The sequence below is a fragment of the Lynx rufus genome, unplaced genomic scaffold (genome assembly GCF_022079265.1).
Source record: "Lynx rufus isolate CCGP_SWC_20201006 ecotype Redwood Valley unplaced genomic scaffold, mLynRuf1.p SCAF_1, whole genome shotgun sequence".
NCBI lineage: Eukaryota > Metazoa > Chordata > Mammalia > Carnivora > Felidae > Lynx > Lynx rufus.
In genome coordinates, this window is record NW_025814823.1 from 15,735,791 (window position 1) to 15,759,909 (window position 24,119).

Here is a 24,119-nt window from a genome sequence, read left to right on the forward strand (position 1 = left end):
CTAATGGCTTTTATACCTAAGAGTTACACCTGTCTAGATTAAGACTTCCAAATTGATATTTTAAAAAGTCCATCATTTATTTCTTCTGTATCTATTAGCAGGAACTCTTTTTTTTCCTTTCTCTATTGAGTCTGTATATGTGCTACGTAGTTGGGAGTGTCAACCTTTCAATCGTGGTTAAGATTACCCATCAAGCAGGAATGCTATGGAGCCTACGCCAACATCTAACAGTTGAGATATCAATAATATCTATAATATGTGAAATCACAAGTAGAAATTTCTATTTGGAATCCTTAATTACAAAAGCACCATTTATATGCACCTCATGCAAAAAAATTAAAATTTTTCACCAATATCAGAAATGTTAATTCAGAAATGTTAATGCTAAATTATCTTCTATACTTCCTGATTCTTACTGGAACCCACTTAAATAGATCATTATTGAAGCATATCTGAATGTATTATATTCTCAAAAGTTAACTCTAAACTCATGTTTATAAGAAAGCAAATTAAGAAAATAAACTTTCGCGCAGAGTGCGCAGGTGGTTATTTTTCCAAGACAGGAACTATGCATCTACCTATAGGCGATCTCCCCTACTAACATTTACTCTTTACCAGGATAATTCTGTCTGTTCTCTCTCTTTTCTGTTGAGGTGTAACGGACATAGAACATATTTCCAGGAGCACAAGTAATTTGATACTCCTGTACACTGAAAAATGATCACCACCCTAAGTCTAGTTAACAGGTTTCATTACCCACAGCTACAAATTTTTTTTTTTCTTGTGAAAACTTTTAAGATCTAATTTTCCTAAAGAACTTTCTAATCTTAGTTATTCTTTGGCCACCTAACATACAGTTCATACAAGAAAAGCAGAGTAAAATACTACAGACTTTCCCTTTATTCATCTTCAGAATAAGAAACTGATACCCTTGGGGCGCCTGGGTGGCTCAGTCGGTTAAGTGGCCGACTTTGGCTCAGGTCATGATCTCGCGGTCCGTGAGTTCGAGCCCCGCGTCGGGCTCTGTGCTGACAGCTCAGAGCCTGGAGCCTGTTTCAGATTCTGTGTCTCCCTCTCTCTGACCCTCCCCTGTTCATGCTCTGTCTCTCCCTGTCTCAAAAATAAATGAAACGTTAAAAAAAAAAAAAAAAAAGAAACTGATACCCTAGCAACATCTGATGGTGGCCAATGATTTTAATTGTTTTGAATATTCTTTCAATAGCTTTTAACCCTGTAAAGATTATAGCCCAAATTAAAACACACTTGACAGTTACTGACAACTCATAACCGTATTTTGCAGATAATTTTCATTATTGATATTTTCTTTGGTTTAGTAACTATTCCTCTCCATAGCAGCAAAGAAATAAGCGAACACTATTGAGTTAGCACCTCATATATACTGAGTGAGCACTGGAGAGTTACTGGCTATTCTCAAGGGTAATAGAGTTCCCCCAGTGCTGCAACTGGTACAAATGGCAAAGACAGGGTAAGCTCGCTTTAGAATCCTAGATTATGGAAAATCAGAATCCACTTGAATCCATGGTATAAAAGAATTTTTTTTCTTCTGTTTGAGAGGGCATAAAAAACTGAATTTCACATATTGGGCAGCTCAGGTCAGCCTGACCCTATTTCATCATGGTCCTAAAGCAAATGGGATTGAACTGCTTAGTTCTTTGAAGGATTACTGCATGGATGATGAGACCCTTGATTTCTTTTTTTTTTTTTTAGTTTATTTTTTTGAAAGATAAGAGAGCAAGCAGGGGAGGGCAGAGAGAGAGAGGGAGACAGAATCCCAAGCAGGCTTCATGCTGTCAGCACAGAGCCAGATATAGGGCTTAAACCCACATAGTGTGGGATCATGACTTGAGCCAAAGTCAAGAGTCGGATGCTTAACCAGCTGAGCCACCCAGGCACCCCAACAGACCCCTGATTTCTAAAGCTCATTAAAGAATCCCAAAATTTACTCATGAATAAAATTACAAATAAAATATTTTTCGCTTTACTTCTTGTTAAGTATTATTCCATCCTGTATTTTCCCTGTTTGGAATTAAAAAACAACTAACCTGGGTCCATTTATGGTTATCACTTGTTATTGAATGCACATCACAGATTAAAGTCTAAAGGAAATAAGAGTTTTAAAAAACACATTAATGTACAAACATATGAAGATACTTAATAAAACTCCAAATAAAATCGAAAATACATTTTTCTTTTTAAAGATTTTATTTTATTAAAAACATTTTTTTAAATGTTTATTTTTGAGAGAGTGCGAGTGAGGGAGGGGCAGACGAAGTGGGTAACAGAGGATCCAAAGCAGGTCCTGTGCTGATACCAGTGAGCCCAATGTGGGGCTCGAACTCACAACTGCAGAGACTGGGGACCTGAGCCAAAGTTGGATGCTCAACTGACCAAGCCACCCAGGTGCACTTCAAAGATTTTATTTTTATTTATTTATTTATTTATTTTTTAACATTTATTTATTTTTGAGAGAGAGAGAGACAGAGCATGAACAGGGGAGGGTCAGAGAGAGGGAGACACAGAATCCGAAATAGGCTCCAGGCTCTGAGCTGTCAGCACAGAGCCTGACGCGGGGCTCGAACTCACGGACCGCGAAATCATGACCTGAGCTGAAGTCGGCCGCTTAACCGACTGAGCCACCCAGGCGCCCCCAAAGATTTTAACTAATTTCTATATCCAATATGGGGGCTCACATTTGGAACCCCAAGATCAAGTCTCACACATTCCACTGACTGAGTCAGCCAGGCACTCCTAAAATAGTTAAACATTCCTTACCTGCATTGTTGGACGTAAGAGAATATGCCTACTTTGGTAACCAGGAGATTTCATATTACTGGACTGCCTGTAGTCACGTATTTCTGCTATGACACATCCACAATGAAAAATATTAACCTGTTTTGAGTGAAAATATTTAAGTAAATCTCATTTTTCAAAAGCCTACAGAAGTCTGCTTATATTGAATGTTTAGAGTTCTTTACATGCTTATGCAATACTTCTAGCCACTCACATACTCTAAAGTGGACTTCCTTGATGGATTTACCATTATATAGACTTTTCCAAGGAATTATTTTATGTTCATCATTATGACTCAACAAGCAGTTTCAAATTGTTTAATGGTTTCTTGGTTATAGATTGGGTTTTGACATTTATATACTATTAATATTACAAATCACTGGAAATGCTATTCTTGACGCTCACTGGCTGTTATACTTTGCTAACTCTGTCATTGTTACCAAGTTTGTCTTTTGTTATCAAGTGTCAATCAACCCTGCCAGTTTCAGCTTCTAGATGAAACTTCTATTCGCTCTAAGATATCCAGAAATAGGAGTCTTTATTAATAAAAGGAAGAAAGTGAACTATAAATTCAAATATTGTCTGTTTTCCAATCCTTTTGTAAGTCCAAAAGTAAGGACTTTTATAATTCAAGTCTTGCTAATTACAATCTACATTAGTCATTTATAGAAAGTGTTATGTTTTTTCACGCTTTCAGAACTTTTACTGGAGTCTGTGACTTTCTATGCTATGAGTCATTATTATGTCCATGACAACGTGAACTATAGGCCAGGCACTAAAGAAGCTTCACAGATATACGGGTGGTGGGACAACATTTGCTCTTAGTGTGGGAAGACAGGCAATAAGCATGTACAGAAATAAACAAGATAATCTTAGTGATGAATGCTAAAAAGGAAATAAAATAGGGAGGAGCTAACATAGATTGTGTGCTCAGAAAGAAACCTCTCAGAAGGAGTGACTTTTTTTTTTTAATTTTTTTTTTTTCAACATTTATTTTTTGGACAGAGAGAGACAGAGCATGAACGGGGGAGGGGCAGAGAGAGAGGGAGACACAGAATCGGAAACAGGCTCCAGGCTCTGAGCCATCAGCCCAGAGCCCGACGCGGGGCTCAAACTCACGGACCGCGAGATCGTGACCTGGCTGAAGTCGGACGCTTAACCGACTGCGCCACCCAGGCGCCCCAGGAGTGACTTTTTAGCTTAGGCCTGAATCACAACAAAGGACTGGACATCTGGCACAGATCATTCCAGACAGAAGGAATAGCAGATGACAGGCCTTAAGGTAGGAATATACCTGGTATGTTTTAGTACGTAAAGAACAATGCATGGCTGGAGTATAAAGACTGGGATGAGAATCAGGAGATGAAGACAAGAAGATAGAGGTTTTATACAGTGAGAAGACACTGAAGAATTTGAAGCCTGGGAACTTTTTTTTCCTATTGTTTGTTTTATAAGCTGAATCTAGTTGTCTGCGGAGAACTGATTTCTGGGGTTCCAGAATGAAAGCAAAAAGCTCAGCAAGGTAACTATAGCAGGTCATGACCATACATATTTTGAAGGTACAGCTGACATTTACTGTTGGACTGAACGTAAAAGGTCAGAGCAGAGTCTGAGATTAGAAGGACAAGAACTGTTTTGGAAGGCAAAATCAAAAGTTCTGTTTTTGTCATTTTAAGTTTGAGGAACCTAATACATATTCTAGTAAACAGAAGTTTGGAGCTTGAAGGAATAGTCCTGAAGATATAAGCAAGAGATAAAATGTCACTTTTATTTTATTTAATAAAAAAAAATTTTTTAATGTTTATTTATTTTTGAGAAACAGAGACATAGTGTCAGCGGGGGAGAGGCAGAGAAAGAGGGAGACACAGAATCCGAAGCAGGCTCCAGGTTGAGCTGTCAGCACAGAGCTAAACCCGGGGATCGCTCACGAACCATGAAACCATGACCCAAGCCAAAGTCAGATGCCCAACCCACTGAGCCACTCAGGCACCCCTAGATGTCATTTTTCAACTCCTGACACTGGCTGAGATCATCCAGAGACGGTGTTACTAAAGAATAGAGGGCCTAGGAATGAACTCTGACCTGCACACATTTAGGAGTGGAAGAGGGAAGACAGTAAAGAAGACTGAAGGAACAGAGAGAAGAGGAAAACCAGAATGAGATGTCTCAGAAGCCAAAAGAAGGGTGTTTCAAGGAGGAAAGTTCATTTGCACTGTATTTTGTTGAGACCAATTAAAGATGAGAACAGAAAAGTGACCAACTGATTCTGTGCCATGGAGATCACTGGTAACCTTGACAAAACTGCCTCTGTAGAATGGTGATGTTATAATGCTGAAAGCGGTGGGTAGAGAAAATAACGGGATGTGAGAAAAAAAGACAGTATGATTACAGACAACTTTGTGAGTAGCTTTGCCATCAAGAAAAGCAGAATTGTACAACACTAGCTGAAGAAGGACACGGGGTCAAGGGAGGATTATTTTTTTAAGTTGAGATACAGTAAAACATACTTGTATTTTTCATCTAGTAGAAAGAAGTAAAGAGATGATAGAAGGAGAGGTTATAGTCACAAGTCCTTGAGAAGGAGGATCCAGAATACAAGTAGAGGGGATTTCTTAAGAACAGAATACTTTTCATCCATTTTAACAGAAAAGCAGGCAGAAAGTGTGGACAGACCTCTAGATGACTAGGGGTAGAAGAAAATGCAAGTTCCCATCAGATGGCCTTTTTTTCCTAAGTATACAGTATCGCTGGAGTGAAGCCAAAGTCAGGAGTTTCTCCCATAATCCTTGTTGTAGGTATAGAGAAATTTCTAACAAATGAGCAAATTATTAAAGGAATTTTAGAAGAATCAACTAAATCTATACATTTCAGTACAGCCTAAGGGTAAGTATCCCACAATAAAATGGTTACCACCTAATTACATACAATGTCTCACTTCCTATTCCAAATACCATTGAGAATTTAATATCATTTAAATATAAATGTCATTTATAACAAACACCACAGAGATGACAAATCTAACGACATTTAAAAAAGATTTTTTTTTATTGTTTATTTTTGAGAGAGAGAGTGTGAGCAGAGGGAGAGGCAGAGAGAGAGGGAGACACAGGATCTGAAGCAGGCTCCAGGCTCTGAGCTGTCAGCACAGAGCCCAATGCAGGGCTCAAACTCACAAGCCATGAGATCATGACATGAGGCAAAGCCGGACAGTTAACTGACTGAGCTACCCAGGCGACCCTAATGAAATTTTAAAGAGACAAATTTGTACCTGAGATTTTTCTAGGAGATCAACCAAAATTGGAGGTAATTCTTCTGCATCCAAGTATTCAAGCAATTCCCCTTCTTCATAAGGCAGTCGAATGGTCTCAGAATCTTAATTTTAAAACATAAAGTTTCTGAAAATATCAGGCTCACCATAAAGCTTAGGTGCATAATTTAAATGAGTTTTCATAAAAAAATAAAGCAAATAAATCCAAAAGGCTCTTCTAAAGTCCTTCTTTATTTGTCTTACAAATAAATCACTTCACATACTGCTATAAGACTTGGTAAACTGTATACAATTTTAGGCCAGAAAGGAGAAAACCTCCAACACATGTGAAAAAGAATCTGGCATAACAACATAATGCAAACCACAGCCAGCAGTGCAAAAATGAGAATATGATAAAATTCCAATGCTGGTAACTGAAAATTCCCTTTAAAACAACTTAATCTAATCTGAAAATAAGAGTGATAATTTGGTACCTCATATGAAAAATGGTCACTTACAGAACAAAATTCTCTGGCTGTTACATTTTACAATACATTATCAACAGAAGAAGAAATTCTTAAATAGGTGATTTCCTTGTAGAACCCACATCATCATCACCATAACACATTTCTAAGATGTCTTTAGTGAAATCTAAGAGTGCTTATATTCCAAAACTCTATTTTCAAGTTTACATTAATAGAAATGTAAATATGAAAAACTATTCAAAAGGCAGTGAATCTGCTTAATTTTGAAGGTTTCAGACTCAGTACAGTCAAAATACAGAAGAAAAACATAAAACACCTTATGCTATCTTAAAGTATAAATAGAAATAGAAAATTGTGACAATTATTTAAAGGTTGGGTCTTCTACAATTTAACTTCAAAGACCTACCTCAATTAGAATTCTTTACAAATGCATATTCATGAAGGCTAATCATCTTAGAGATAATTTCTAACAAAACATAGTAAAGAGGAAAATTTGGACTCAAAGGGTTCTTTTATCAAGTCATCAATGACCTGAAGGACAGACCACTTCTACTTCTAGAAGACAGCACACCCTGCCTTGCAGAGGGATATCTGTGGCTGTAGCTCTTTAGAGGTTCTTACCTGATCCATTTTTTCCCCTGAGCATCAGAGAATATCCTTCATTTCCTGGGTATAGGTTGACCACTAAACAGGATAATGTCTCTTGCATAACAAGCTTCTCTAACAGATTCACATTTCTTCTTAATTTCTGCTTTAAAAAGAGGCAGAGCTCATGAAAATAATCAGGCATAACCCTAACAAAAATGCTATTTTAACAAAATTAGATCAATTATCTTTTGGTGCTCCTTCCACATATGAGGAAAATGCACAAATACTACAGCTACCAAATACAGAACATTTACATAAACTTAATTTTGATTACATTTTATAGAAATTAGTTCATACAACAAAGAAAAAAGTCTATATATGAAATATGTATCTTTGAGTACATAAATAGAATATAACAAAAATATTTAAGTGAAGAGTAAAACCATTAAATGCAAACATATAAAACACAGATGCCATATAATTAGTTTCTTTTAAATTTAAGTCTACACAAAAATAAATAAAGAATTTGGGGTTTTATCTTCAGTTGTACTATTATAGGTATCTACTTCTTAACACGTTTTCTGGCATAATTAGATCTAAACAAATCAACAGCTCTAGTCAGTTGTAATGTTAGGCTTGAAGACACTTAGCTTGTAAGAGGAAATAAGAAAACTGGGGTGCTGGGTGGCTCAGTGGGTTAAGTATCCAACACCAGTTCAGGTCATGATCTCACAGTTCTTGAATTTGAGTCCCACATCAGGCTCTCTGCTGTCAGCGCAGAGATATCCTCTGCAAGGGACATCCCTCTGCTTTGAATCCTTTGCCTCCCTCTCCCTTTGCCCCTCTCCCACTTTCTCTCTCTCAAAAATAAACGTTAAAAAATTTTTAAAAAGAAGAGGAAATTAGGAATTTAAGCAATTTCCGACAAATTCAATTTAACAGCTCCTTAGAAACTATTTTGTTAATAAAAAAAACCAAAAACCATCAGAAAATATAATACACATACCTAAAAATTCATTATTTTACAAATGCCTATGATTTAAAATGAAACCCACATAGATATAAGAATTCACTTCATCACATCTTATTTATAAAAAATTGAATCAATAGAGTATTTCTGCAGAATCTCAAAAAACAAACCTAACTATTTCTATATTTTATATTAAACATGTACACATACAGTTTTATGCACAGAGAAATGAAAAACTGATTTATTGTGACCAGGAAACAAAAAATCCAGCATTTCGAAAATTAAAAAAAAAAAAAAAAAGCAAATCAACATTTACTTCAAAAAACTAGTAGAGAGACTAAAATTTTTTTTTTTTTATATATGAAGTTTATTGACAAATTGGTTTCCATACAACACCCAGTGCTCATCCCAAAAGGTGCCCTCCTCAATACCCATCACCCACCCTCCCCTCCCTCCCATCCCCCATGAACCCTCAGTTTGTTCTCAGTTTTCAACAGTCTCTTATGCTTTGGCTCTCTCCCACTCTAACGGAGAGACTAAAATTTTAAAGTATTTTCAAGTGTAAAGAAAATGTCATACTCACTCATATGAGAACTTTAAGAGACAAAACAGATGAACATAAGGGAAAGGAAACAAAAATAATATAAAAACAAGGATGGGGACAAAACAGAAGAGACTCATAAATATGGAGAACAAATTGAGGGTTACTGGAGGGGGTGTGGGAAGGGGGATGGGCAAAATGTGTAAGGGGCACTAAGGAATCTACCCCTGAAATCACTGTTGCACTATATGCTAACTAATTTGGATGTAAATTTCAAAAAAAAAAAAAAAAAAATTAAAGTTAAAAAAAAGTCGTAATTTGACACATGACAGAATAGAAAAACTGTGACAGCATCTCTTCAAGACAATAAAAGTTGGTTTCCACTTAGTTTTTGGGTCAATATACAAATCAGAGGTCAGAAAATTTCTTTCTTAAAGGGCCAGATAGCGTATTAGGCTTGTGGGCTATATGGTCTTTGTTGCAAATACTCAACTCTGCTGTTGTACCTCAAAATCAGCCACAGACAAGACAATGAATGGGTGTGGCTGGATTCCAATAAAACCTCATTTACGAAAACATGCAGTGGGCAAGATTCAGTTGGCAGGTAATGGCTGCCAAACCCAATTTAGAACCTTTATCTCTCCTACCTTAATTCTGTCTCTGAAGTGATGGACATATTTGTTATATTGTGATGATGGCTTCATGGGTGTACATATATGTCAAAACTTACAAAATATATATTTTAAACACATGTAATTTATTGTATATCAATTATACCTCAAAAAAACTTATGAGAAACACAGTGTAAAATTTACTCAATATTTAATGTTTTCTCCTATTGAAGATTTTAAAGGCAGGATATTACTGGAATTCTACTAATTTTTTGTCTAAAAAGTAAAATGTATTTTTTTTTTTTTAAGTTTATTTATTTTTTGAGAGACAGAGCAGGGGAGGGGCAGAGAGACAGGGAGTCACAGTATCTGAAGCAGGCTCCAGGCTCTGAGCTGTCAGAACAGAGCCCCAACACGGGGCTCAAACTCACGAAAAAACGGTATTCATTTTTAAAGAAGCACATAGAAACTTTTTTTTTTTTTAACATTTATTTATTTTTGAGACAGAGAGAGACAGAGTATGAATGGGGGAGGGTCAGGGAGAGGGAGACACAGAATCTGAAACAGGCTCCAGGCTCTGAGCCGTCAGCACAGAGCCTGATGCGGGGCTTGAACTCACAAACCGCAAGATCATGACCTGAGCTGAAGTTGAACGCTCAACCGACTGAGCCACCCAGGCGCCCTGCACATAGAAACTTTTTAAGGCTTTTATACCCCAAGAGTCCAAAAGATCTTAAGGAATCAATTTGTTACATTTCTACTGCCCATACTTTTATGCTAATTAAAAATGAGTTCTGTTAATCTAATCTGGAACTAGTATTTGTGACCAAATTCATCTTTTATTATCACACCTGAATGTCCTACATCCTGTAAAACCTTTAAATTTCCAGTACAAATCACCATGAGGAAACAGGTTACTTTTTCTTCCAGTCTACAAATCACTTATCAGGGGAAAAAGAAGCAAAAGATAATATATATAGGAGCTTTGCTTCTTTGGACTTCTCAATGATTTTCTGTTACTCGATAAACACTGGTCGTCTCTCCTACCTAAGCAGGTGATCTCTACTTGGTGCCAGATTAGCCAAGGCTGTGGGTGAGCTGCAAAACTGGCTACAGTCTGGCTAGGAAAGATGTTAGTTCTCTCACAAAAATATAAATCATTACCTGCTTCAAATGTGAATCTTTCAAATGTCCCTGTTCCTCTACATTTCAAAAGCCGTAAAAACATAAAAAATTTATACTTACCTTAACCTCAGGCTCTTTTTCACATTCTTCAATATATAAGTCATAAAGTTTTTGAAATACAGATTTTCTAAAATTTAATGAAACAAAATGTGAATATTCTAATCATAAAATGGATGTTATTTTGAATTTTCCCATAATTCTTCCCCCCAATTTCCCCCAAACTGAGGATGAAGTAAGCTGGATATAGTAGCTAATATCAACTCAGAAATTTCAAATACACGTAAAGTACCTATAACATTTCTAGCACAGTGCCTAGCAGGAATGCAATAAATGGTAGATATCATATTTTAAATAATCTAAAATACCAATCAATAAAATATTCATACCTTCCACTAGACAGGTATTTCCTTTTAGGAGGTCTCTGTCGGGCACTTTCAATAACATACTAAAAAAGAAAAGTTTATGAAAACAGTTTGCCTTTTGCTTATTAGCACATGAACACCTATGTTAAGTATACTTAAAACACGGGTTAAGACTGAACAGACTATTTAGTCGCTTCAATCTCTGATTCATATTAAAATTATACCTTGGAGAAAAACTACTTAACTTCTAAATATATGTTACAAACAAGTGAAATTTAAACTGTACTAAAACTTAGCATAATATTTCACTGCTATGATATAAAAAAAATTATATAGTTTCAGAACTGAGGTTTCACAGGTCAAAATTATTCTCAATATGTTTTATGGTTATTTAGAATATGCACAGCGTATCCAAGTGCAAGAAATCTACACATTTTGAATTATCTTCCTCATTAATTGAAAATTAGAAAACTTATCAAAACAGGAAAACATAATTTTGGAAATCCTATGTCTTTATTCGATAATTTTTATTCCACAACATTATCTGAGAATTCTAACAGATGACCTAAACATCATCACAAAGTATTTTTATAATTTATAGCAAAATTATATGCATACTTGTCCTAAAATGTTAACGTACTCCTTTGACAACCACATATAAAAATCTCTTAAAACTGAGTTTGCTTAATTAAGACAAATTAAGACGACACTATTTCATATGTAACTTAGTCATGCCTCACCTCAGCACGATCCAAAGCTAGTTCTAAAGCTTGTTGCTGTAAAGAGTAAATAGTGTATTTGATATTATTCTCACAAAAAATTTAATATACATATAACATTTCTAGTTAAGTGTTTAAATATGTTTTATCTCCTAAAATACACCTAACATATTTTCCTTTATTTTTGTACCCTCTACCCACCCCACTCTATGTTAAAGATATGTTACAAAGAGAAAACATGGCAGTCTTGGACACCTGATTAGGACAACAAATTATATCAGAAATGCTCAAATGGTTTTCTCTGGCTACAGAGCCAAGAGTCAGAGAAACTACTACCACTTTATGAACTTTAACTTCTACAACACTCTAAGAGCACCATTCAGGAAAATATATGGCTATCAAGCATGCAATTAAAGTGAATCTGCTAGGAATCCTGAAAACTGGGGGAGCTATTATATTGGTACATAACACCAATATAGAAATTTCTAGTATCTTAATGCAGAGAATCTATAATATAAAGTTTCTAGGTCAGTGCCTACTAGAAACGCATTAAATGATGGCTATCATTACCATGTTTCAATGACTTTAAGATACCATCAGTTATAAGCATGTTATCAGTAACCTAGGTTAAAAAAAAATTTTTTTTTGAGACAGCAAGTGAGTTGATAGAGAAACAGAGGGTGAGGGAGACAGAATCTTAAGCATGCTCCACACACAGTGCCAAGCTCGCCACAGAGCTTGATCTCACAACTGTTGAGATCATGACCTGAGCTGAAATCAAGAGTCACACGCTTAACTGAGTCAGCCAGCCAGGCTTTCAGGTAATATTAAGAAAAGCCAATTATAATTGTAAGATGTCATTAATTATAGACTCATCATTAACTCAATACTAAAATGTAAAAGAAAATGTATCTAGAATGAAGTAATAGTTTTATTACTGCACATAGGGTTTGAGATCTTATAGTAGATTCCCACCCTTCATCCATTTCTTAGAGACCATGATTTCAAGCCAAGAGAAGAGGAGTCTCTGACTTCCTCATTTGTAAAGCTTTGTTTTGTAAGGACATCTAAGAATAAAAAGTATTAAGTTTTAAATAAGAAAATTTAACACCAATGATATCTCTTTCTAGTTTTGTGGTTTGGTTACCACACAGGGTTACAGTATTTTTCATTCACAATGATAGTCCTCTTTAATTTTTAATTCCATCAAGAGACAGCTTTCATTGTTAACATACAAGGACCTAAATTTTTGTTTTATTTTGTAGACTCCAATAATTCAACCTACCAAATTCCATGTAGTAAAAACTACTAGCACCCACCAAAATCCCAAGAATGCAATGGAAAAAAGAAATAGTGCCAGCCTTTGGAAATTGTGAAAAGGTTTAAGTGCCCCTGCCACTCTAGTCGTAAGGATGGAGAATTCATAGGATTACAAAAATAGTTTGTCTGCGTTTTTACTGTAATAAAAAAAAAAAAAAACCGCATTAAACACCTAAAATTTAAAAGTAAAAAAAATCTGAAATATGCCATCATTTCAAAAGGTTGTTAAAATAAATTTATACCAATTTATGAAAAAAATCTTATGAGCAGCAGATTCATAACAAAATTGGTTCCCAGGATTCAAGATGAGATTCTTGAGTATAAACCATTTCCTGGATGAGTACTCTGAACAAATATATAAGGTTTTTAAATTATTTTGCTCATAAAACCTTAACATAAATTTATATAAAAAACTATAATAAACACAATCAAATGTACACTTGAGGACAACTGGCTATTGTTAGTCTTCTCAAGTAAGTACCTCATCTTCTGAAATCAAAACTTCAAAAGCTCTAGAGAGATAGAACTGCAAATGTAAACATAAACATCATTTATTCACTACTTCCTTCCAACATTTAAGAAGGAATTGATAGCTAATATGGTGCAAAATATAAGTCAAGGTCAGCATCTCATTGTAACAGCTCCACTATTTTTTTTGAAATTTTTTAATGTTTGTTTATTTTTCAGAGAGAGAGGGAGGCACAGAATCTTAAGGAGGCTCCAAGCTGTCAGCACAGAGCCCAACTAGGGTCACAAACCACGAGGTCACGACCTGAGCCAAAGTCTCAGATGCTCAACTGACTGAGCCACTCAGGCGCCTCAGCAGCTCTACTTTTCTGTAACAGGGCAGTGGTGGATACGCAAGATTGGAAAAGAAGAGAACTGTTCTCAAAGGTTTATTCAACACGGTGGTCAGTGTTTATTTTTTCATTGTCAAATGCTGCTGATTCTTTAAAACATAATAAAGTAATTTTTTCCATGTCTTTATTTTTTTTAATGGCAAAAGGTAAACACCCAGTCCCTAGTATGTTTAATGACTGTAAGTCAGTGAACAGAAATGTGCCATTAAAATCCAACATGGATGCTGCTTAAAATGTTATTTGCGGTAAGCAGGTTACATTTGTTTTTGAATTAAAGAAAAAAATCTAAATTAAGAGAAGTTTTAAAATATGAGAAACCTGTGTCCTCCAAAGCCATTTGTATTTATACCCATCCTCCTTGGCAGTGATTTGACTATGGCACAAAGAAGTAACTATTTAAAGAACATTTTTTTTTAAATGTTTATTTTTGAAGGAGAGAGAGACAGAGTGAGCAGAGGAAGGGCAGAGAGAGAGGGAGACACAGAATCCGAACCAGGTTCCGGGCTCTGAGCTGTCAGCACAGAGCTTGACACGGGCTTGAACTCACGAGACGTGAGATCATGACCTGAGCTGAAGTTGGACGCTCAACCAACTGAACCACCCAGGCGTCCAGAAGGTAAGTATTTTTTAATGCTTCACAAAGATAAGGACAGATAATTGATCAGTTTAAATTGGGCATAATTCCAACACTGAATCGAGAGATAAGCCCCCTATTTTCTGAAACAGATTTTGCAGGTGATTGCTAAGTAATTCACCAGTTAGGTTAACTTGGGCATACATTAAGTATTTCTGTACCCGTAATACAGTATTTTTATGGAAATGAAGGAAGAGAACATTCTAAAATACAACCACAAACATAATGATCTACAACTTACCATTGTGGTATAAAATAGGGGTCCAAAATGAAGAGAAAACTTATGTGTGTTGATGAGGAGTGAAAACCATGTCTTTAATATCAATCTTATAGTACTAAAAAATCAAAAACAAAAGAAACCCATATTAACATAAAGCTATTATGAGCAATGAGATTATTTCATTATTAACAAGGAAAACCACTTGAAAAATATAAATTTTTGAGTACATTTTTAAATAATCAGCAACAAAGAAATCACATACCACAATCTTTTCAATTGTTGAAAGGTACAGTTTTTATTAGGTACGGCAAAAAAAGTTTGCAAATTAAAATCATTACTTGCTTTCTTCAAAATACTTAACATCCAGGAGAGAAAAGAATGTTTATTAATCTCTCCATCACCACTGTTGCTGTCATTGTTCCCATGGGTCACTGTACAGTTCACTTTACAAATCATACGTTTCATCATACCTGCTGATAAAAGTCCTCTAAAAATATTCCCCTAAACGTCCCAAGCTACATATTCCAGATGTCAGATGCAGCTCCAGTTCCTCCAGCCATTCCTTCCTCAAGCAAACTGGATACACTGCTGAAGAATCTCATTCCTCTAACACATGGATTCTCATCCTAGCTGCACAACATAATAACTTGGGGAGTTTTAAAAAGTGGTATACCCATGTCATATCTTCCAGAGATTCTTTTTTTTTTTTTTAATTTTTTTTTTCAACGTTTATTTATTTTTGGGACAGAGAGAGACAGAGTATGAACGGGGGAGGGGCAGAGAGAGAGGGAGACACAGAATCGGAAACAGGCTCCAGGCTCTGAGCCATCAGCCCAGAGCCTGACGCGGGGCTCGAACTCACGGACCGCGAGATCGTGACCTGGCTGAAGTCGGACGCTTAACCGACTGCGCCACCCAGGCGCCCCTCTTCCAGAGATTCTGATTAATTGGTCTGGAGTAGGAACCAGGGATCAGCATTTATTTATGTATTGAGATTGAGAGAGAGAGACAGAGACAGAGAGAGAGAGAGAGAGAGAGAGATGGGGGGGGGGGAATATTGTAAGCAGGCTCATCACTCAGTGCAGAGCCTGAGGCAGGGCTTGATCCCAAGACCCGGGGATCCTGACCTGAGCAGAAATCAAGAGTCAGACACTCAACCAACTAAAACACCCAGGCACCCCAATATTTACTGGGACCAGCATTTTTGAAACTCTACAGGCAATTCAAAGTCTAATTCTGTATCTAACACCCTCTAACTTGTCTGTCTACATAACACTAAGCTAAAAAGCACATCATCAAGTGACAAAAAACAGTGTTTTTCCACTGTAAAACGATTTTAGTTTCTGGTGAACCCAAAGCTTAGGTTTTGCCAGTCTGGGTTCAAGAAACAAACAAAAACAAGTGAAAGGCATCATACAAGTTCCAGGAATAGTATCTTAAAAAGTAAATAAGACATTAATCCTACCTTGCAATAGCTCTTAGATTTAATATGAATTTAAGTTAAGGTGAAAACTTTCTGACCAATGAATCTAAAGACGAAGGCATACCAGGTAGAGGCAAAATGCAGTGATTTTCAAATCATATCTTCTTCCACGAAAATTGGGGGAGGGAGGATGGGAAGACGAGGCTTAGCAAACTTGAAGTTTTATAGATAAAAACCATTAACTACGTGTACAACTTACAAACCAAACATTATGATTGTATACAGGATTTGCCAGACACTGTGAGAAAACCACTGAAATTATCATCTCCATTTTACAGGATAAGGCACTCAAAACTAACGACTTTCCCAAGATCACACACAGACAAATTCAGTTCACACCTCTCTAAATTTTTACTCTTAGATTCTTTCTAGTAAAGCTTACGACCTTCAGGCTATTCAATCCAGCACCCATTTTTAGGTTTTTAAAAACAAAACACTAAAAAAAAAAAAAAAAGACCCAATTCTGCTCAGACTAACATACATATTTTTCCTTAATTTTGATCTAACTTTACTTCATGGTTCTCAACATGTACACGGAGTACACTGCACCCAATCTAACCCCGAAAATTCTGTTAATCACTTTCTATTTTCCTACCCGGGACTTTAATATATTGTACTCAGGAAAACGCAGGCGCTCCTTCAAGCGAAGGTTACAAGAGATGGTTTCCAGAAGCAGTTAGCTATTAAGTTAAATTCTGAACTCCCGGTAACCAATGCGACAACCAGCAATTAATCCAACTGTAAAACTCGCAATCGGTTCCATCGCTTTTCCTGATCGATCTGACTCTTCAACTGTTCGAACTGCTTTCTTTCCAACAACTTAGGGTTTAGCAGTATAACGCCGCAACTCAACAGCCAGGCGACCAGCCTTTATTCAATATGGACACCAAGAATCCCTCCCCCCAACCCCCAGAAGCGCCACGCGAAATTCTCGGGAATTTCCGGAAATACCTATACCTGGAATCCAAAAGTGAAAACTACAACGAAAAGCGTTGCTTGTTAGCACTTCGAGAGGCAACTGAGGCGACTACCTGGAGGGTGCAGGGCCGGGGGGGCGGGTGGTGCTCAGCTCAGCCCGCCCCGCCTACGGGAACACCGTCCTCCTCCTGCGGGATCCGGGGTCTGGAAAGCCGCGAAAAGCCACTCGGGAAACCGCTCACTCACCTCTGACCCCGGCCAAGATCTCGCGTGCCTAACCGTCCGCAGCGGTCACGCCTCTCCCACCCGCCACCGCCCACCTGTGCGGGATGCCGGCGCGCTGGGCGTCATGACGGCGCCGCTGACTTTGCCGGAATGCGACATGCGGGAACGGGCCCCGCGCTGGAGGCTGCAGGCTCGCTCCGCACGTACCTCACGGGCGCGCCGCAGCTCAGCTGAAGGGTGGTTCCGGCGTCCGCACTTCCGACTGGCGCGCAGGGCGGAGCGAGCCTGTAAACCGCGGGCGGAAGAGGTGGAGCTGGGACGACTCGGTGGCCCCCAGGAGGCTCGCGGAGCCAGGGGGTGGTGTCGCAGGGGTTGGTACCTACAAGGTTCGTGGGGACTGAGGTCCGGCAGGGGGCGGGGTCCATAGTCTCCTTCGCTGGCCCATCTTCCAGTACTGTAAAATGCGGGATAGGATGTGGCTCTTTGGTGGGTAGGGTGCCTTTTTGAATTTCTAGAACGAAGAAACTTGCCCTGAGCTTTTATTGCCCAACCCATGCAAATGGAAGGAAATGTCACCATTCCTACAGTTACTAGTCCAAGCCATTCAGCCCTCGATAGTGTATTGTAAAATGCCAATGAATTTAATGTTTAAAAAATTCCGAAAAACAGACAAAAGTGACCTCACTGGGGAGTTCTAACAATTCAGAAATGGAATAACCAGGATATATTGCAATGTCTGATTGCAGTTCTGTACCTTTAAACAACTTTGATTTTTTGGTTATAAACTTTATTGTTAATATTGAGGTGAAATTCACAGAATATAAAGTGAAACGTTTTAAGAGTATAATTCAGTAGCATTTGTTACGTTCACGATGTGCAACCAACAACTCTTAATTCCAAAACATTTTTATCACCTCCATTAAGGACTTTCCATTTTTCCCTCTCTTAGACTTTAGCAGACAATAATTACTTGGTGTATTTACCTAATATGGATATTTCACATAAATGGAGTGTGTGACCTTTTTTGTGTCTTTCACTTAGTATAATGTTTTCCAGGTCCACGCACCTTGTAGCAAGTATCAGTATCAGTATTTCATTCCTTTTTATGGTTTATATTCTGTTCCATTGTATGTAAATACCACAATTGTATGCATTCCTCCATTGGTTACCATTTGGGTCATTTACACCTTTGGGCTATTGTGTGTAGTGCTGCTATGGATATTTGTGTGGAAGAATTTGAGCCCTGGTTTTCAATTGGTGGGGGGGGGGGGGGTGTAGGATGGTATATACTATTACAGAAAACCAGGGCCTGACATAGTTCAAGTATTAAAAAGAGATTTTAATCAGGAACTATTGCAAAAGAGGGAAAGAGACCTCAGTATAGAACTGAGCTCACTTCCAAATAGAGCATGAACAAGTAGGGATTTATAGCCAAGGAGCAGAGTTGGAGGGCAGTGGGTGGAATTTTTTTTTTTTTTTTTTTGCCTCTTTCTCTCCCTCTATTTTTTTTTTTTTTTTTTGGATGGAAATTTCTTAGTAAGAAATACAGGGATTGGGGGAATTCTGGCTAAGTTGACTTGACAGGGTTCTGGCTGAAGGCACATCAGAGTGATCAGACACCAAGGGTGGAGATTGAGAGTTTGATCAGATATTGAAGGTGATCAGATATCTAGGTGGGTGTTCTTTGTAATCTGATTTAGGATTCTTGCTACAACTGGTTGATACATGTCCCACAAGGCAGACTAAAATCATGGAGAGAGTCTTTGCCAAATACTAGGAGTGGAATTTCTGGGTCATACGGTGATTTTATCCTTAAATGTTTGAGGAGTTGATAAACCATTTTCCACAGTGGCAGAGACATTTTATGTACTAACAACGTGTGGTGGTTCCAGTTTCTCCACATCCTCACCAACATTTCTCCTTCCCCTCCTCCTCTTCCTTCTTCTTTTTCTTTTTTTTTTAATTAAAAAAAAATTTTTTTTAACGTTTATTTATTTTTGAGACAGAGAGAGACAGAGCATGAACAGTGGAGGGGCAGAGGGAGAGGGAGACACAGAATCCGAAACAGGCTCCAGGCTGTGAGCTGTCAGCCCAGAGCCCCACGCGGGGCTTGAACTCACGGACCGCGAGATCATGACCTGAGCCGAAGTCGGCCGCCCAACCGACCAAGCCACCCAGGTGCCCCTTCTTCTTTTTCTTCTTCTTTTTTTTAATTATAGCCATCCTACTAGGTATGAAATAGTATCTCATTGTGGTTTTGATTTGCATTTTCCTAAGGCTAGTGATGTTACACATCTTTTCATGCCCTTTTGTCCATTTATATATCTTTGGAGAAGACATTATTCAAGTTATTTTTTTTATTCAAGTTATTTTTTTATTCGTTACTTTATTCAAGTCCTTTGCCTCTCTCTTTTTTTTTTTTTTCAATATAATTTATTATCAAGTTGGCTAACATACACTGTACAGAGTGTGCTCTTGGTTTGGGGGGTAGATTCCCGTGATTCATCACTTAAATACAACACCCAGTGCTCATCCCAAAACGTGCCCTCCTCAATACCCATCACCCGTTTTCCCCTCTCCCCTGCTCCCCACCCATCAATCCTCAGTTTGTTCTCTGAATTTATGGTTCTCCCTCTCAAACTATATTTTTCCCCTTCCCTTCCCGCATGGTCTCTGTTAACTTTCTCAAGTTCCACATATGAGTGAAAACATATGATATCTTTCTCTGACTGACCTATTGCATTTAGCATAATACCCTCCAGTTCCATCCACATTGCTGCAGATGGCAGGATTTCATTCTTTATCATTGCCAAGTAGTATTCCATTGTATATATAAACCACATCTTTATTCATCAGTTGATGGACATTTAGGCCCTTTCCATAATTTGGCTATTGTTGAAAGTGCGGCTATAAACATTGGGGTATATGTGCCCCTATGCATCAGCACTTCTGTGTCCTTTGGATAAATTCCTAGTAGTGCTATTGCTGGGTCGTAGGGTAGTTCTATTTTAATTTTTTGAGGAACCTCCATACTGTTTTCCAGAGCAGCTACACCAGTTTGCATTCCCACCAACAGTGCAAGAGGGTTCCTGTTTCTCCACTGCCAACGTCTATTGTTTCCTGAGTTGTTAATTTCAGCAACTCTGACAGGTGTGAGGTGGTATCTCAACGTGTTTTTGATTTGTATTTCCCTGATGATGAGTGATGTTGAGCATCTTTTCATGTGTCTGTTGGCCATCTGGATGTCTTCTTTGGAAAAGTGTCTATTCATGTCTTCTGCCCATTTGTTCACTGGATTATTTGTTTTTCAGGTGTTGAGTTTGGTAAGTTCTTTATAGATTTTTGGATACTAACCCTTTATCCAATATGTCACTTGAAAATATCTTTTCCTATTCTGTTGGTTGCCTTTTAGTTTGGTTGATTGTTTCCTTTGCAGTGCAGAAGCTTTTTATCTTAATGAGGTCCCAATAGTTCATTTTTGCTTTTAATTCCCTTCCTTTGGAGATGTGTCAAGTCAGAAATTGCTATGGCTGAGGTCAAAGAGGTTGTTGCCTGCTTGCTCCTCTAGGGTTTTGATGGTTTCCTCTTTCACAATTAGGTTTCTTATCCATTTTGAGTTTATTTTTGTGTACGGTGTAAGAAAGTGGTCTAGTTTCATTTTTTTTGCATGTTGCTGCCCAGTTCTCTCAGCACCGTTTGCTAAGGAGACTGTCTTTTTTCCATTGGATACTCTTTCCTACTTTGTCAAAGATTAGCTGACCATACATTTGTGGGTCCAATTCTGAATTCTCTAGTCTATTCTATTGGTCTATGTGTCTGTTTTTGTGCCAATACCGTACTGTCTTGATGTTTACAGCTTTGTAGGAGACGCTAAAATCTGGGATTGTGATGCCTTCCGCTTTGGTTTTTATTTTTCAAACTTACTTTGGTTATTCGGGGTCTTTTGTGGTTCCATACAAATTTTAGGATTGTTTGTTCCAGCTTTGAGAAGAATGCTGGTGCAATTTTGATTGGGATTGCATTGAATGTGTAGATTGTTTTGGGTAGTATTGACATTTTAACAATATTTATTTTTCCAATCCATGAGCATGGAATGTTTTTCCATTTCTTTGTGTCTTCTTCAATTTCCTTCATAAGTTTCCTATAGTTTTCAGCATACAGATCTTTTACATCTTTGGTTAGGTTTATTCCCAGGTATTTTATGGTTCTTGATGCAATTGTAAATAGGATCAATTTCTTGATTTCTCTTTCTGTTGCTTCATTATTGGTGTGTAGAAATGCAACTGATACCTGTACATTCATTTTGTATCCTGCAACTCTGCTGAATTCCTGTTATCAGTTCTAGCAGCTTTTTGGTGGAGTCTTTCAGGTTTAACACGTAGAGTATCGTGTCATCTCCTTTGCCTATCTTTTAATTGGGTTGTCTTTGTTTAAGTTATGAGTTGATCTATATTCTGGATACTAGACCCTTATCAGATGTATGATTTGCAAATATTTTCTCCCATTCTGTAGGTTGTCTTTTCACTGTCTTGCTGATGCCCATTGATGCACAAACTTAAATTTTTGAACAAAGCCTAGTTTATTTTTTCTACTATGGCTTGTGCTTTTGACATCATACTTAAAAACCCATTACCGTGGTGCCTGGGTGGCTCAGTTGGTTGAGTGTCTGACTTTGGCTCAGGTCATGATCTCACAGCTCGTGAGTTTGAGCCCCGCGTCGGGCTCTGTGCTGACAGCTCGGAGCCTGGAGCCTGCTTCGGATTCTGTGTCTCCCTCTCTCTCTGCCCCTAACCCACTCACATTCTGTCTCTGTCTCTCTCAAAAATAAAAATAAACATTAAAAAAAATTTTAAAAACCCATTAACAAATCCAAGTTCATAAGGGTTGTCAAAAACTGAACTCTGCACACTGAGTGAAGTAGAAGGATGAGTTTATTGCAGGATAAAGCAGAAGGATGAGTTTATTGCAGTTGTTTTGACCTGTAAGCTGGGAAACTCAAGGCTAAAAGAATAATGAGTTTCAAGTTGCTCATAGACTAAAAGGTGTTTATGGAGTTAAATGTGGAAGTTACTTGGCTTTTTCCGTTGATTGGTTGCTTGGTCTTCTTTCTTATTTGTATCAGTGTAACTGAAATGAGAGATAGGAGAAACAAGAAAGTTCAAAGATGTTATGAACAGACTTGGCATTGGGGATTGTCTAGCATCCTGTGCTGATTTCTGAGAAGAGCCATAAATTACAGCAATTTGTCAGGTAAGGCTAAGTTTTATTTATTTTTTAATGTGCCTGCATTGGCTAACACCATTTTGTTGCCATGATAAGTGACTCCATTTTAGTTTTAATTTTATAGTATTTAACCCTAGGATTTCCTATAAGAATTTTATGATTTTTAGCTCATGTATTTAAGTCATTGGTTCACATTCAGCTAGTTTTTGTACATGTTGTGTAATCAGGTTTTTGTTCCATTCTTTTGTATGTTGTCCCAGAACCATTTGTTGAAGAGACTATTCTTACTCCCAATGACTGGTTTTTACCTCCTTATAAAAAATCAATCTGCCATGCATGTATGGGTTTGTTTCTAGACTGTTAATTCTATTCCATTGGTCTATATGTCTATCCTATGTCAGTATAGGTATTCCCTGCTTTTCAAAAGTTTGTGTTATACCACTTTGCTTTTACAAAAGACCTACATTACTACCTACTTTTGCTAACTGAAAGAAATCTGAAAAGGATTTTCCCTTTTATGACAAAAGGTAAAAAGAGACACTAGTGTTCAGCATTTGTTTTGCAGTGAGTCTTTATAGAGGCAGCATGCACCCTTAGCCATAAGAGAGGCACAGCCAAGCTCTTTCCCTGGGAACTACATCTCAGCACCAAGCCATTATAGCTTTGAACTGTACCTGTGAGCATCTGTGCTTAATCTTGATGTATGTTGTGCATCCATTAGCAAGATCAGAGTATCAGAAAAGCCTACTACAAATTATTTTTGGGGCCTGGGAATGTTCAAAAATATTTTCCATCTAAATTTATGGTAATTGCTTCTTCACTCCTTGCCATTTCTGTTTATGAAAGGTTTCATAGGAAGTCATTTTTGGATAGTAGGAAGAAACCTGTACCACACTGTTTTGATTACAGTAGCTTTGTAGTAAGTTTTGAAATTGGGACATGTAAGTCCTCCAGTTCTTCTCTAATATTATTTTTTATTTAAAAAAATAGTTTTTTTATTTAAAAAACATTTGTAATGTTTATTATTTTTGAGAGACAGAGAGAGACAGAGTGCAAGCAGGGGAGGGACAGAGAGAGAGGGAGACACAGAATCCCAAGCAGGTTCCAGGCTCTGTGCTGTCAGCACAGAGCCCAACATGAGGCTTGAACTCACAGACTGCAAGATCATGACCTGAGCCACTCAGGTGCCCCTCTCTAATATTATTTTGGCTATCCTGCAACTTAATATGAATTTGAGGGTTAGCCTTTCCATTTTTGCAAAAATGCCAAAGGGATTGTATTGAATTGGTAGATCACTGTAATAAGTATTGGTCTGTTAATCCAATCCATGAGCATGATGTCTTTCCATTTATTTAGGTCTTCTTTAATTGTTTTTCATCAATGTTTTGTGAGTTTTAGTACACAAACTTTTCACCTTTCTAATTAAATTTATCCCTAGATATTTCATCTTTTTGAATGCTGTCTTAGTCTGCTTAGGTTGCTGTAACAAAATACCACACACCAAGTGCCTTAAACAATAGAAATTTCTTTCTTACAGTTCTAGACACTGGGAATCCAAGATCAAGGTTCTGGCCAATGTGGTTTCTGGTGAGAGTTTTCTTTTGGGCTTATAGACAGCTCCCTTCTCACTTTGCCCTTCCATAGTGGGGAGGGAGAGAAGGAAAGAGAGACAGAGTATACTCTTGTGTCTGTTCTTATAAAGCTACTAATCTATCAG

General features: G+C 37.6%; 1 protein-coding gene across 15 annotated transcripts in view; it reads right to left on the reverse strand.

Moving 5' to 3' along the window:
• Positions 1-17,436, reverse strand: part of SUPT20H (SPT20 homolog, SAGA complex component) — a 43,923-nt gene extending 26,487 nt beyond the window's left edge. For 6 of the 15 annotated variants that reach the window (XM_047078947.1, XM_047078937.1, XM_047079008.1 and 3 more), the window contains exons 1-9: positions 17,201-17,282; positions 14,575-14,668; positions 11,541-11,576; positions 10,825-10,883; positions 10,499-10,565; positions 7,165-7,294; positions 6,080-6,183; positions 2,794-2,910; positions 2,064-2,117 (exon numbers count right to left, since the gene is read on the reverse strand). In XM_047078947.1, coding sequence (XP_046934903.1) covers positions 2,064-2,117; positions 2,794-2,910; positions 6,080-6,183; positions 7,165-7,294; positions 10,499-10,565; positions 10,825-10,883; positions 11,541-11,576; positions 14,575-14,577 — 570 coding nt within the window. In that variant the 5' untranslated portion in view covers positions 14,578-14,668; positions 17,201-17,282. Of the gene's footprint in view, positions 1-2,063; positions 2,118-2,793; positions 2,911-6,079; positions 6,184-7,164; positions 7,295-10,498; positions 10,566-10,824; positions 10,884-11,540; positions 11,577-14,574; positions 14,669-16,993; positions 17,012-17,067; positions 17,154-17,200; positions 17,283-17,386 lie in introns of those variants that run through there. The other 9 variants (XM_047079014.1, XM_047079000.1, XM_047078983.1 and 6 more) reach the window with 6 other exon arrangements.
• Between the last annotated feature and the right edge of the window lie 6,683 nt (positions 17,437-24,119).